We start from the raw sequence: 15,527 nt of genomic DNA on the forward strand, positions 1-15,527 counted from the left end.
ACCTATCCCCTCCCTATATCCCTGAACTAATCTCCCAATATCTTGCCTCACGTAATCTCCGATCCTCCCAAGACCTCCTACTCTCCTCCACACTTATTTGTTCCTCACACAATCGCCTCCAAGATTTCTCCTAAATATCCCCCATCTTCTGGAATTCCACGCCTCAACACGTCCGATTATCCACCACCCTCGGATCCTTTAGACGGAACCTGAAAACCCATCTTTCAGGAAAGCCTACAGCCTGCAATATCCATTCTGCCGCCTCACCACCACCCGAGCTGCCGCTCCACCCCCAACCTTCTGTCTCTTCTCCATTATCCCATAGATAAGTAAGTCCGCAAGGACAGGGTCCTCTCCCCTCTGTACCAGTCTGTCATAGTAAATTTGTTTACTGTAAACTATATCTATAACTCTGTACATAACCCCTTTCTCATGTACAGCACCATAGAATTAATGGTGCTATATAAATAAATAATAATAATCGTAAATACTGTGTTAGTGGTCTTTTCCACAAGTAACTTTACCATGCTTAGAATGTATATAACTTAATGGCTGTAAGTACCGTATTTTTCGGACTACAAGATGCACTTTTTTCCCAAAAAATGTAAGGGGAAAATGGGGGAGCATCTTGTAGTCGGAATATACTTACAAATTATGCGGCAGCGGTCCCGATGCAGCCTCCCTTCCCATGCTGGTGCGGCTGTGCTGCGGGCTGGGACTGTGCTGCGGGCCGGGACTGTGCTGCGGGCTGGGGCTGTGCTGCGGCAGCGGCTCTCTGGGCTCAGTGGGGCTCCGACTGCATTTCTTCAAAGCCCGGAGGCCCCCCGCTCATCCGGCATGTTGCGGTGGCCTCCGAGAACATAGGCGCCAGGAAAATGGCCGCCGGGCCGGCGCACGCTCAGATTCAAATCTCGTCAATGAGATCTCGTCTCCCGAGATCTCGGCAACAAGATCTGAATCTGAGCATGCGCCAGCCCGGCAGCCATTTTCCTGGCGCCCATGTTCTCGGAGGCCACTGCAACATGCCGGATGAGCGGGGGGGCCTCCGGGCTTTGAAGAAATGCCATCGGAGCCCCCACTGAGCCCAGAGAGCCGCTGCCACAGCCCCACAGCACAGCCTGTGCCCCAGAGCACAGCCACTGCCCGCAGCACAGCTTGTGCCCCAGAGCACAGCCTGTGCCCGAGCCCAGCCACTGCCCGCAGCACAGCTTGTGCCCCAGAGCCCAGCCTGTGCCCCAGAGCCCAGCCACTGCCCGCAGCACAGCTTGTGCCCCAGAGCCCAGCCTGTGCCCCAGAGCCCAGCCACTGCCCGCAGCACAGCTTGTGCCCCAGAGCCCAGCCTGTGCCCCAGAGCCCAGCCACTGCCCGCAGTACAGCTTGTGCCCCAGAGCCCAGCCTGTGCCGGAGCCCAGCCACTGCCTGCAGCACAGCTTGTGCCCCAGAGCCCAGCCTGTGCCCCAGAGCTCAGCTTGTGCCCCAGAGCCCAGTCACTGCCCGCAGCACAGCTTGTGCCCCAGAGCCCAGCCTGTGCCCCGGAGCCCAGCCTGTGCCCCAGAGCCCAGCCACTGCCTGCAGCACAGCTTGTGCCCCGGAGCCCAGCCACTGTTCTGGAGCAGAGCACAGCCCCTGCCCCGGAGCAGAGCCTCCACCCCTGCCCAAGCACAGATCACCGGCCTGGGATGGGATTTCCTGGAGGTCAACGCACCAGCCTGGACCACCGAAAGGCCCCTGTGACCACTTCTCCACCTATGGCGATCCCTTCACTGGTAAGCTGAATTCGGACTATAAGACATACCCCCATTTGAAACATTTTTTTTTCCTTATTTTTATTCTGAAAATTTGGGGTGCGTCTTATCGTCCGGTGCGTCTTATAGTCTGAAAAATACGGTATGATATTGGATTGTGGCACCACATTGTAGATTCCCAATTTTTAATGTTTGTGTTTATTAACTTTGTATTGTAAACAATTAATAACATTTCTTTTGTTCTTTTGCACATTTTGGTTATTGTGTACAATCTTCTTTATATGATCTTATTCTAGTATGTACTGAACCGCGTATGGTGTCCATGCAGACACACTCTCTGGCATACTGTGGGTATAGAATGATGATGTGTTTGTGGATATCTTTGCTAATCTTTGTTCTATGTATACTGTACATTGTGCCTTCCTGTTACGTTGACTAGTTATTCTGTCTTGTGAGTATTTTTTAACTCAAAGTTTTGTATTCATCCATTGGGTCATTCTACAAGTTTTGGCCACATCGCTATTACACATTACATGTGAAACTGACTGATATATTTGAATACTACAAAGGTCATTAATGCACCAGAAAAGTGTACTAACTTGTGGACTTTTTGACCTCTACATATAAATAGACTTTTTAATATAACATATTGCTTCAGTTTCAGGTGTTATTTTGTATAACAGAAATATGTCCATTACTAGCACAAACCCTTCTTAAATACTATAGTCTCTCTTATAAAATAAAATATACTCACTTGCGCAGTGTCTCCTGTGGCTCAAGTGACATTTTTATGCTACGTGGGCCTTGCAGTCAATCAGTGGCCACTAATGGGCTGCTGTGCTCAAACTTCCTCTGGACATTTGAGGTTCATCTGAAGGAAGTGCTCTAAATCAGCCACTGTTTGGTTGTAGGGCTCAAGTAGCATGATGTCAAGTCTTGGGAGACATGGCGCTGACAATGTTGGCGTGAGGAGAGTATTGAATATTTTAAATTTTACAAGGGCGAATATAGTATTTTAAATAAAGGATTGCCATAATGTGGTTAAATGAGTTGTCCACTACTCAGAAAGTGAAAAGAGATTTTCTCAGTTGTGAGTTTTATGATGGCCAGCGAGACATAATTTTAAAGTAAAACATTTCACACATTCTGAACTTGAAAATTATTTTTCCCACGTGTGAATTCTCTGATGTCTAACAAGATCTGATTTCTGGTTAAAACATTTCCCACATTCTGAACATGTCAAAATATTTTCTCTTGAGTGAATTATCTGATGTTTCAGAAGATAGGCTTTCTGGGTAAAACATTTCTCACATTCTGCACAGGAGTATGGCTTCTCTCCAGTGTGATTTTTGTGATGTTCAACAAGATTTGATTTTCTAGTGAAACATTTTCCACATTCTGAACATGAAAAAGGCTTCTCCCCAGTGTGAATTCTTCGATGGTCAGCAAGACTTGATTTGTAGGTAAAACTTTTTCCACATTGCAAACATGAAAACGGCTTCTCTCCTGTGTGAATTCTCTGATGATCACTCAGGCTTGATTTTTGAGTAAAGCATTTCCCACATTCATTGCATGAAAATGGCTTCTCCCCTCTGTGATTCTTCTGATGTTGAACAAGATGTGACTTCTGAATAAAGCATTTCCCGCATTCTGAACATAAAAATGGCCTCTCATTTTTGTGTATCCTCCGATGTCTACAAAGACTACATTTAGTCTTAAAATTTTTACCACATTCAGTACATGTAAACGTTTTGCTCCCTCCAATAGACATATCTTGTTGATCATCTCCTCTGGGAGCAGAATCTTGTAGGTCATCCCCTCCAGGAGCCGTACCTTGTAGATCAAGCAGTGACTGATCAGTTAAAGACCCGTGGTTAGTGAGAGCTGTAGATGAATCTCTGCTGTGAAGAACTGAAGTTAGCGTTGAGGCAGTAGAACGTTCTCCAGAAATATCTTCTGTGATATCATTATATTCTATTTCATAATCAGGAGGTAAAAAAATATGCCCCTCCAAGTTTTGGGCAAAGTCATCTGTGGAAAAGAAACAGATTTTTATAATTTCTTCTTTATAAAAAAAATCAATAGATAAGAATTACAGAGCAGAAAGGAACAGCAAACAACTTGGCAAGAAGGCAGTGTATTACATTAAGCTAATTACTGAGTAACTACTTTTGGGAACAGCATCAGTCAAAAAAGTAACTGGTAAAAGTGGCATTGAAAGTAGAAGTAAAATACTTGCGTTTATAAGTCACTGAAATTCTTTATCAAAATAAAACAAAATGGATGCCTTGACTACCGCCCTTAAGAGTTAGCCTTGAAGGGAAACTGTACACAGCTAAACCACAGGTAGCATGAATCAGAGTCTGTGTGCATGATTGCAGTCAGAAATGTTCCATTCTGCAATGTAACAGCACTTGATTAAAAAACAGTCTGAAGACCTGGCCGAGTACCATAAGGGAGAGCCCTGACTAGTCCGGCGCCGCCCATGGCCGGCTTATCCCTGCTCCACCGTTGTTGATAGTGTACATAGGGAGTGACGTGTCAGAAAAAAAATATACCTGCCTGCAATCATGTACCCAGGCCGATTCATGCTTCCCGTTGTTTGAGCAGCACCTCTCCTGGAGTGACAGGTTTCCTTTTGATATTCATGAAATTATGTTTCTCCCTACATTTTTCTTTCATGTATGCAGACATTGGATGCCGCTGTCTTTGACATAGTTACATGGATTAAAAAAAGACCAATGTCCACCATGTATAAATTTGTATAAGCTGTGCATATTTTCCCATAAAATATTGCCTTCATATCCAACAAAAAGGTGAAAAGAGGTCAACTCCGCTCCCAATGTGAATTTTCAGTGGGGGAAATAAGTATTTGATCCCTTGCTGATTTTGTAAGTTTGCCGACTGACAAAGACATGAACAGTCTATAATATTAAGGGTAGGTTAATTTTAACATTGAGAGATAAAATATCAAAAATAAAATCCAGAAAATCACATTGTATAAATTATATAAATTTACTTGCATTTTGCAATGAGAAATAAGTATTTGATCCCCTACCAACCATTAAGAGTTCTGGCTCCTACAGACCAGTTAGACGCTCCTAATCAACTCGTTACCTGCATTAAAGACAGCTGTCTTACATAGTCACCTTTATAAAACACTCCTGCCACATCCTCAGTCAGACTATCCTCTACAACATGGGCAAGACCAAAGAGCTTTCTAAGGCTGTCAGGGACAAGATCATACACCTGCACAAAGCTGGAAGACGCTGGGTGAGAAGGCGACAACTGTTAGAATAGTAAGAAAATGGAAGAAATACAAAAGGACTGTCAATCAACATCAATCTGGGGCACCATGCAAAATCTCACCACGTGGAGGTATCCTTGATCCTGAGTAAGGTGAGATATCGGCCTAAAACTACACGGGGGGAACTTGTTAACGATCTCACAGTAGCTGGGACCACAGTCACCAAGAAAACCATTGGTAACACAATGCCATAAAGGTTTAAAATCCTGCAATGCCCATAAGGCCCCCCTGCTCGAGAAAGCACATGTGCAGGCCCAGGTGAAGCTTGCCAATGAACACCTCGATGATTCTGAGTGATTGGGAAAAGGTGCTGTGCTCAGATGAGGCAAAAATTGAGGTATTTGGCATTAACTCAACTCGCCGTGTTTGGAGTAAGAGAAATGCTACCTATGACCCAAAGAACACCATCCCCACTGTCAAGCATGGAGGTGGAAACATTAGGTTTTGGGGGTGTTTCTCTGCTAAGGGCACAGGACTACTTCACCGCATCAATGCGAGAATGGACGGAGCCATGTAACGTTAAATCCTGAGTGACAACCTCCTTTCCTCCACCAGGATATTAAAAATAGGTCGTGGCTGGGTCTTCTAGCAAGACAATGACCCAAAACATACAGCCGAGGTAACAAAAGAGTGGCTCAAAATTAAGCACATTAAGGTCATGGAGTCTCCAGACCTTAATGCCACCTTAATGTCATAGAAAACTTATGGAGGGAGTTGAAGCTCCAAGTTGCCAAGCGACAGCCTCAAACTCTTAATGATTTAGAGATGATCTGCAAAGAAGTGTGGACCAAAATTCCTCCTGACATGTGCGCAAACCTCCGTCAACTAGAAAAAAAAAACTCTGACTGCTGTGTTTGCCTACAATCGTTTTGCCATCCAGTATAAAGTCTTGTTTGCCAGAGGGATCAAATGCTTTTTTTCTCACTGCAAAATGCAAATAAAATTATACACTGCTCAAAAAAAATAAAGGGAACACTTAAACAACAGAATATAACTCCAAGTAAATCAAACTTCTGTGAAATCAAACTGTCCACTTAGGAAGCAACACTGTTTGACAATCAATTTCACATGCTGTTGTGCAAATGGAATAAAAACAGATGGAAATTATTGGCAATTATGAAGACACACTCAAAGGAGTGGTTCTGCAAGTGGGGACCACAGACCATATCTCAGTACCAATGCTTTCTGGCTGATGTTTTGGTCACTTTTGAATGTTGGTTGTGCTTTCATACTTGTGGTAGCATGAAACAGAGTCTACAACCCACACAAGTGGCTCAGGTAGTGCAGCTCATCCAGGATGGCACATCAATGCGAGCTGTGGCAAGGAGGTTTGCTGTGTCAGTGTAGTGTCTAGAGGCGCTACCAGGAGACAGGCCAGTACACCAAGAGATGTGGAGGGGGCCATAGGAGGGTAACAACCCAGCAGGACCGCTACCTCAGACTTTGTGCAAGGAGGAACAGGAGGAGCACTGCCAGAGCCCTGCAAAATGACCTCCAGCAGCCCACAAATGTGCATGTGTCTGCACAGTTAGAAACCGACTCCATGAGGATGGTCTTAGTGCCTGACGTCCACAGATGGGGGTTGTGCTCACAGTCCAACACCGTGCAAGACGATTGGCATTTGCCACAGAACACCAGGATTGGCAAATTCGCCACTGGCACCCTATGCTCTTCACAGATGAAAGCAGGTTGACACTGAGCACATGTGACAGACATGACAGAGTTTGGAGACCCGTGGAGAGCAATCTGCTGCCTGCAAGATCCTACAGCATGACCGGTTTGGCAGTGGGTCAGTAATGCTGTGGGGTGGCATTTCTTTGAAGGGCCGCACTGCCCTCCATGTGCTCACCAGAGGTAGCCTGACTGCCATTAAGTACCAAGATGAGATCCTCAGACCCCCCCTTGTGGGACCATATGCTGATGCGGTTGGCCCCGGGTTCCTCCTAATGCAGGACAATGCCAGACCTCACGTGGCTGGAGTGTGTCAGCAGTTCCTGCAAGATGAAGGTATTGAAGCTATGGACTGCCCCCCCCCCCCCCGACCTGAATCCGATTGAATACATCTTGGACATCATGTCTCGCACCATCCACTGACATCACGTTACACCACAGACTTCCAGGAGTTGGCGGATGCTTTAGACCAGGTCTGGGAGGAGATCCCTCAGGAGACCATCCGCGGCCTCATCAGGAGACCATCAGGAGCATGCCCAGTCGTAGGGAGATTATACAGACACGTGGAGGCCACACACACTACTGAGCATAATTTCCTTGCCTTGAGGCATTTCCACTGAAGTTGGATCAGCCTGTAACTTCATTTTCCACTTTGATTTTGAGCATCATTCCAACTCCAGACCTCCATGAGGTATTAGTTGTGATTTAGGTTGATCATTTTTAGGTTTTATTGTGCTCAACACATTCCACTATGTAATGAATAAAGATTTACAACTGGAATATTTAATTCAGTGATATCTAGGATGTGGAATTTTAGTGTTCGCTTTATTTTTTTGGAGCAGTGTATAATTTATATAATGTGATTTTCTAGATTTTATTTTTGATATTATATCTCAATATTAAAAATTAACCTTCCCTTAGAATTATAAGCTGTTCATGTCTGTCAGTGCACAAACTTACAAAATCAGCAAGGGATCAAATACTTATTTCCCCCACTGTATGCTTTCTTACTGCCCACTTGATGTATATACACTGCATTTTAATGCATCAATAAAAGTGTAATTAGTGGTGCTGGACTTCATCTGATATTGCTAAAAGTTCCAGAAGCATGGTATGATTGCCAAGGATTCAGGTTCAGAAACACCGATGTTTAGTAGTCATTTGTTAAAAAAACAAAAAGGGCCGTCTTGTCAAAAAAAAAATGAATTGCTTAAAATGGCTCAAGTTTTCCTCTAAAATTTAACATTAGATAAACCTGTTATATCTATCCCAATGATAATAAATATAACAAAACGTTTTTCGTTATACTTACTGTCAGTTTCAAGACAAGCAAGTTTCATAATAAACATTTAAAAGCAAAATTTGTTAGAAAAAAAATAAAATAATATAAGTGTGTGTGTGTGTGTGTGTGTGTGTGTGTGTGTGTGTGTGTGTGTGTGTGTGTGTGTGTGTGTGTGTGTATCATCCAAGGATGAGTGGACATCTTGCAAAATTGATTGACTTTGATTAGAGCCACCAGTCCCTACTAAAGTAAATTCAAACGAAGAGGAAAGCAGCAACACTTCCGTTTTGTGACGAAGAAACCTTAGTCCTTTATTTCCAATATAAATTCATGGACAACGTAAACAGGGCAGGGACAGTGAAAGTAAAAAGGACGACGGCTGTTTTGCGTTAACCACGCTTCCACGGGTCCACCAGAAATAAAGGACTAAGGTTTCTTAGTCACAAAACGGAAGTGTTGCTGCTTTCTTCTTCGTTTGAATTTACTTTAGTAGGCACCCTTCACCAAGTGACTTTACTCCCATAATGTGCCAATGATTCAGAGTGTATCCCTCTATACCAGTAAGTAACTCGTTACATTTATCTCAGTGCCATTCATTTTTTCTTCTATTTGGCCTACCAAAGTAAAGCCAAGCTATGGAATTTAATCTCTAATTGTCCGACAGCGAAAGCCCAATATGTAACTGTTGCTCACTTGTCCCAGGTCCAGCTCCGAGAGCAGCATCTATCCTACCTCTTAACTGGTCTTGTCTCATATCTCAAGGATCGCAATCTGTTGAACTTTGATGAAGTCATGTTATGAAGTCATTTAAACCCGTAGTACAAGCAGCAGGAGTGCAGGTTATTTAAACCCGCTGTTTCCAGCTTTGCTACATCTGGTCCCCACTGTAGTATTTGTTGCACACACAACATTAAAATGGTTTACTAAAACTATTCCAAGATTTTCTGAATAAAAACAATTATAGAATAATCTGAAGTTTTACATAATACAATTTCTAGGTAGATTCCTTACATTCTGAAAAAGAAAATGTCTTCCCCTCTGTGTGATTTTTCTGATGTTCAACAAGATTAGTCCTCCTTGTAAAACATTTTCCACATTGTGTACAGGTGTACGGCTTTTCTCCTGTGTGAGTTCGTCGATGGTCAACAAGACTTGATTTATAGGTAAACAGTTTCCCACAGTCCACACATGAAAATGGCTTCTCTCCTGTGTGAATTCTCCGATGGTCACTCAGACTTGATTTCTGAGTAAAACATTTCCCACATTCATTGCATGAAAACGGCTTCTCCCCTCTGTGATTTTTCTGATGTTGAACAAGATGTGATTTTTGAATAAAACATTTCCCACATTCAAAACATAAATATGGTCTCTCATTTTTGTGAATTCTTTTATGTCTATAAAGGCTGCATTTAGACTTAAAATTCTTTCCACACTCTGAACACGTAAACATACTACCCTCTCCATGACCTGTAACTTGATGAACATTTTGTGATTCATCAGATGAAAACCTCTTGTGATTAGTAGAGTCAGTATGGAAAGCTCTCCTGTAAAACACAGAGTTTAACACTGACGTAATAGAGTTTTCTCCAGAATATTCTACTTGATAATCTTGAAAATCTGGAGGTAAGGGTAGAGTTCCCTCCAAGCCACCTGTTGGAAAAAGAAACACATTTTTTTGGATTTTCTACCTCTGCAAAGGTGACAGTATGTCAAATTCTTTACAACAGTATCTGTAGCGGTTTCGGCTGTCAGTGGTAAAGTTGGCAATGTCAGCGGCTTTGTGATGTGGGCTTGTGGAAAACCAATTTGAGATTAGAGATGGATGAAATACAAATGTATGTAGAAATTGTATTCATTTAAAACCTAAAACGGGTCGGTCACGACCCTAACACTAGAGGAAGGTTAAGTGACTAACTCAATATTTACTTGTAATTGCCTCTTTTATAAAAAGGATCCAAGTACCAGTGTCCTTAAATATGTAGGTCCACGATTACATATCACATCCACTGCAATTTACATGCTGCTAAAAAACAGGTCAAGATATTAACCCCTTCATGACCCAGCCTATTTTGACCTTAATGACCTGGCCATTTTTTGCAATTCTGACCCGTGTCCCTTTATTTATGGAGGTAATATTTCAGGAACGCTTCAACGGATCCCAGCAATTATTCTTTTTACAACAAAATTTACAAAACCATTTTTTTAGGGACCACCTCACATTTGAAGTCACTTCGAGGGGTCTATATGGCAGAAAATACCCAAAAGTGACACCATTCTAAAAACTGCACCCCTCAAGCTAATCAAAACCACACTCAAGAAGTTTATTAATCCTTCAGGTGTTTCACAGCAACAGAAGCAACATTGAAAGAAAATATGAACATGAAATGATCTTTTAACAACAATTGTATTATTTTCCCCAAGGGTAAAAGGAGAAAGTGGACCGCAAAAGTTGTTGTCCAATTTGCCCCGAGTACTCCACTACCCCACATGTGAGGGGGAAACCACTGTTTGGGCACACGTCGGGGCTCGGAAAGGTACTAGTGACGTTTTGAAATGCAGACTTTCATGGAATGGTCTGCGGGTGTCATGTTACGTTTGCAGAGCCCTTGATGTGCCTAAACAGTAAACCCCCCCCACAAGTTACCCCAATTTGGAAACTAGACCCCCAAAGTAACTTATCTAGATGTGTGGTGAGAACTTTTAACCCCCAAGTGCTTCACAGAATTTTATAACGCAGAGCTGTGAAAATTAAAAAAAAAAAATCCCCCCAAAAATAATTTTTTTAGCCCCCAAATTTTTATTTTCCCAAGGGTAACAGGAGCAATTAGACCCCAAAAGTTGTTGTGCAATTTTTCCTGAGTACGCCGATGCCCCATAAGTTTGGGTAAACCACTGTTTGGGCGCACGTTGGGGCTCGGAAGGGAGGGAGCACCATTTGACTTTTTGAACGCAAGATTGGCTGGAATCAATGGTGGAGCCATGTCGCGTTTGGAGACCCCCTGATGTGCCTAAACAGTGGAAACCCCTCAACTCCAACCCTAACTCCAACCCTAACTCCAACCCTAACTCCAACCCTAACTCCAACCCTAACTCCAACCCCAGTGGAAAAATAAAAATATTTTTCATTATTTTCCCTACCTATGGGAGTGATAAAGGGAGGATTATTTACTATTTTTTTTTTATTTTGATCACTGTGATAAACCCCAGGGGCCAAGTATAGGTCCCCCAGTACCTGCGGGTTGGGTGACCTTTCATTGACCCCGGTCACCCGGCCCGCAGGAACGCGATCATTCTGTGACACAGCATATGTGTTACAAATCGGATTGGCACCGACTTTCATGAAGTAAACGCTGTGTCACAGGTCGGGAAGGGGTTAAATTTTTCTGCACCACACGGTGTTCGAAGAGCATAGCAATGTGCAGGTCATGCATTCATGGTCACTCTCCCCACAGTTTGATAAATGCTAAGGGTATGTGCACATGGTACTTTTATCAAGTGGGTCTGCTCAGGACCCTGCCTGGAAAAGCGCATAACCCCTTCATGACCGAAGCTTTTTTCTTTTCTTTCCCCCTCTTCCCAGAGCCATAACTTGTATTTTTCCATCAATATGGCCATGTGAGGGCTTATTTTTTGCTGGACGAGTTGCACTTTTGAATGAAACCATTGATTTTACCATGTTGTGTAACAGAAAACGGGAAAAAAATTCCAAGTGCGGTGAAATTGCAAAAAAAAGTGCAATCCTACACTTGATTTTTGTTTGGCTTTTTTGCTAGGTAAATTAAATGCTAAAACTGACATGCCATTATGATTCTCCAGGACATTACAAGTTCATAGACACGAAACATGTCTAGGTTCTTTTTTATCTAAGTGGTGAAACAAATTCCAGTTTGCTAAAAAAAAAATTTAAAAAATTGCGCCATTTTCTGAGACCCGTAGCGTCTCCATTTTTAGCGATCTCGTGTTAGTTGAGGGCTTATTTTTTGCATGCCAAGCTGACTTTTTAATGATACCATTTTTGTGCAGATACGATCTTTTGATCGCCGCTATTGCATTTTAATGCAATGTCGTGGCGACCAAAAAAATTTAATTCTGGCATTTTGATTTTTTCCTCGCTACAGCCTTTAGCGATCAGGTTAATCCTTTATTTTATTGATAGATCGGGCGATTCTGAAAGCGGTGGTACCAAATATGTCTGTTTGATTTTATATTTATTGTTTCATTTTGAATGGGGCGAAAGGGAGGTGATTAGTATTTTATTTTTTTATTTTTTTCATATTTTTAATCACTTTTTTTTACTTTTGGCATGCTTCAATAGCCTCAATGGGAGGCTAGAAGCTGTCATAACTTGATCGGCTCTAATACATAAGAGCGATGCTCAGATCGCCCATATGTAGAAGAATTTCAGCATTGATATGAGCCCCGAACACAGAGTGGCGCTCCTAGAAATCGACATCAACCACCATCTGCCGACGCACTGATGATTCCCGATCAAGTGACGGGGGTCAGCGGTGCCCGTATTTCCGGCCCGATGGCAGTAAGCGCACGTTAAATTCCTCTGTCAGTTTGACAGCGGTATTTAACTAGTTAATAGGAGCGGGCGGATCACGATTCCGCCCACTCCTCTTGCAGCATTATCGTCCCCGGGGCCCGCGCATTAAGGTTTTTGTTTTTTTGGGGGGCGCGCGCAGTTGCGCTGCCCTTTGTACTTACAGCGCAGGCACCGGAGACAATAATGCAGCAAGAGGAGGCGGCGCCCGGCGAGCACAGGCCCGGAGTGACGGCTGTGCTGCGTCTGATTAGGAAGGAAAGACCCGCCTCCCTGGCGATTTCAGGGTATGTGGGGGCACATTTTATAAATGTTTATTTTAGCGTGTGCGGGCATCATAACTAAAAGAGCAACCTTGTCAGAATGCTGCATTTGTGCTGCTCAAGGTGGCTCTTTTAGTTACAAACGCCTGAGGGCGGTGACAGGTTCCCTTTAAAACAAAAAAAAAAATCCAAAGAAAACCCTCAACTTTTACATCTTAATTACAGAATGGAAAAAGGACCATTGTAAAAATTTGGGCATCCTTGGAGATTTGCGTGCCCAGATAACTTTGACCAAGGTTTCCTTAAGACCTTAATGAGCCTGTTAGGTTTATGGCTTATTCACCATCATCTTCAGGAAAGGCCGGGTGATGCAAATGTAATTTTATAAAAACCAAGCCTTCACTAACCTTGTGGCAAAAAAACCCCCCCAAAAACCCCAGAAGCCATGGGTTCTTCCAAGCAGCTACCCAACATTCTGAAAATGGGGGAGGCCCACAAAGCAAGGGAAGGATATAAAAAGATAGGAAAGCATTTTCAAGTTGCCCTTTGTAGTTAAGAATTGGTAGTTAACAGGAGCAGCGGAGGTCAATATAAGGTCCGGAACAACAAGAAAAATTTGAGTGACAGCTGCTGGTACGATTGCTAGAGAGGCAAATCAGAACCCCCGCTTGACTGCAAAAGACCTTCAGAATGATTTAGCAGACTCTGGAGTTGTGGTACAATGTTGTACTGTTAAAGGCTCAAATATGGCCTTTATGGAAGAGTCATCAGAAGAAACCTCTCGTTCTTCACCATAAAATTCAGCATCAGACGTCTGCAAAAGACCATCTAAACATGTCTGATGCATTTTGGAAATAAGTCCTGTGAACTGATGAGGTTAAATGGCCACAATGTTCAAAAGGTATGTGTGGAGAAAAAAAAGAACAGAATTTGAGGAAAAGAACATCTCACTAACCATTAAGTTGGAGGTGGATCAATAATGCTTTGGGGTTGTGTTGCAGCCAATGGCATGGGGAAAATTGGATTTAATGAAATTTCAACAAATTGCAACAAACATTACACCAGCTGTAAAAAAAAAAAAAAAAAAGCTAAAGTTGAAAAGAAGATGGCTTCTGGAAATGGATAATGATCCTAAACGCATATCAAAATCCTCAACAGACTACCTCAATTTCATAAAACAAAACAAAACAAAAAAAACCCCACCACAATAATTAGCTTGAGCTGCCATTTTAAAAAAATATGTGTAAAATTTTTATGTTTTGGTCAATGGAGCAGTGTTAGGTCTCATTTTCGAGGTACCCTGACGGTTTTAATAATACCATTTTCAGGTATGTATGAAGCCGTGATCGCTTCCTGTTGCTTTTTTGTTAAATTTATAACTAAAAACACATGCTTCTGGCATTTCGATTTTTCTTCTCTTGAATGGTTTTACAAATTGGGCTAATTCATATTATATTTTCATAGATCAGACTTAAGTCAGAAACACGGGTAATACCTGGTAATGTGTTTATTCATGAGACATGACGGCACCACGAGAGAGGGGATCCCCCATCAAGGACAGGAAACCTTCAACATAAAAGGGGTGGCTCCTCTCTCCACATCAGTTGTTTTACAGAGTACGAGAGGAACTCCGCTGGTTAGTGTACACAAATAATACATCCTATAAGGTTCTATTCACAGATACCCCAGGGAGTGTATAATACAAATAATGCTAATAATGCACCCAACTAATGATGTGATCAAAAGGGTGGGAATATAAGGGTGCCGTCATGTCACGAAAAAACACATTACCAGGTATGTAATACCCGTGTTTTTCCATCATACATGACGGCACCACGAGAGAGTTACAGAGATTGTATTCTCTTTAGGGAGGGATCACTGCTTGTAACACTCTTCTCCCAAATGTGAGATCAGATGTAGCAGATAGGTCTAGCCTATAATGTTTCAAAAATGTAGACGCAGAGGACCAAGTGGCCGCATTACAGATTTGGTCGATGGTAGCATCTGCTCTCTCCGCCCACGACGTCGCCATGGCCCTCGTGGAATGGGCTTTTAGACCCTGTGGAATAACCCTGCCTGCACTACTATACGCTAGAATAATGGCCTCTCTCACCCATCTAGCTATAGTCTGTTTTGAGGCTTTAAGGCCCTTCCTTGACCCCTGGAACGAAACAAAAAGCCCTCTGTTTCCTCCAGGATTTTGTCATCTCTAGATACTGTAGGATACATCTCCTGACATCTAGGCAATGGAGTCTCTCCTCTTTCTTGTTACTAGGATTGGGACAGAAAGAGGGTAGGGTTATATCCTAAGCTCTATGGAATCTCGATACCACTTTGGGGAGATATGCCGGATCTAATTTTAATACAACCCCTATCGTCCATGATTTGTGTGTATGGGGGTCAGCTGACAATGCGTGTAAATCCCCCACCCTACGGGCCGATGTAAGTGCCACTAACAAAGCTGTTTTTAATGTTAGTATTTTATCTGAAGTAGTATTTAATGGCTCAAAGGGGCTTTCTGTCAAAGCTGTTAACACTAGATTTAGATCCCATGGTGGAGGAGTAGGGGATGGAACAGAGTCAGCTCTACTACAGGCTCGGATAAACCTCACCACCCGTCTATTGCTTGCCAGGTCACAGTTGAACAGGGCTGCTAAGGCTGAAATGTGTACTTTGAGGGTACTAACAGCTAACCCCAGATCTAAGCCCTTTT

At 42.9% G+C, this 15,527-nt stretch overlaps 1 protein-coding gene across 2 annotated transcripts in view; it reads right to left on the reverse strand.

Annotated features, from left to right (window-relative positions):
• Window positions 1-1,482: 1,482 nt before the first annotated feature.
• LOC143767146 (uncharacterized) overlaps window positions 1,483-15,527 on the reverse strand; it is a 62,938-nt gene continuing 48,893 nt past the window's right edge. For both annotated transcript variants that reach the window (XM_077255182.1, XM_077255181.1), the window contains exons 7-8: window positions 9,017-9,655; window positions 1,483-3,776 (exon numbers count right to left, since the gene is read on the reverse strand). In XM_077255182.1, the coding sequence (XP_077111297.1) occupies window positions 2,905-3,776; window positions 9,017-9,655 (1,511 nt within the window). In that variant the 3' untranslated portion in view covers window positions 1,483-2,904. The remainder of the gene's footprint in view (window positions 3,777-9,016; window positions 9,656-15,527) is intronic.

This window comes from Ranitomeya variabilis, chromosome 4 (genome assembly GCF_051348905.1).
Source record: "Ranitomeya variabilis isolate aRanVar5 chromosome 4, aRanVar5.hap1, whole genome shotgun sequence".
In the NCBI taxonomy this organism is placed as follows: domain Eukaryota; kingdom Metazoa; phylum Chordata; class Amphibia; order Anura; family Dendrobatidae; genus Ranitomeya; species Ranitomeya variabilis.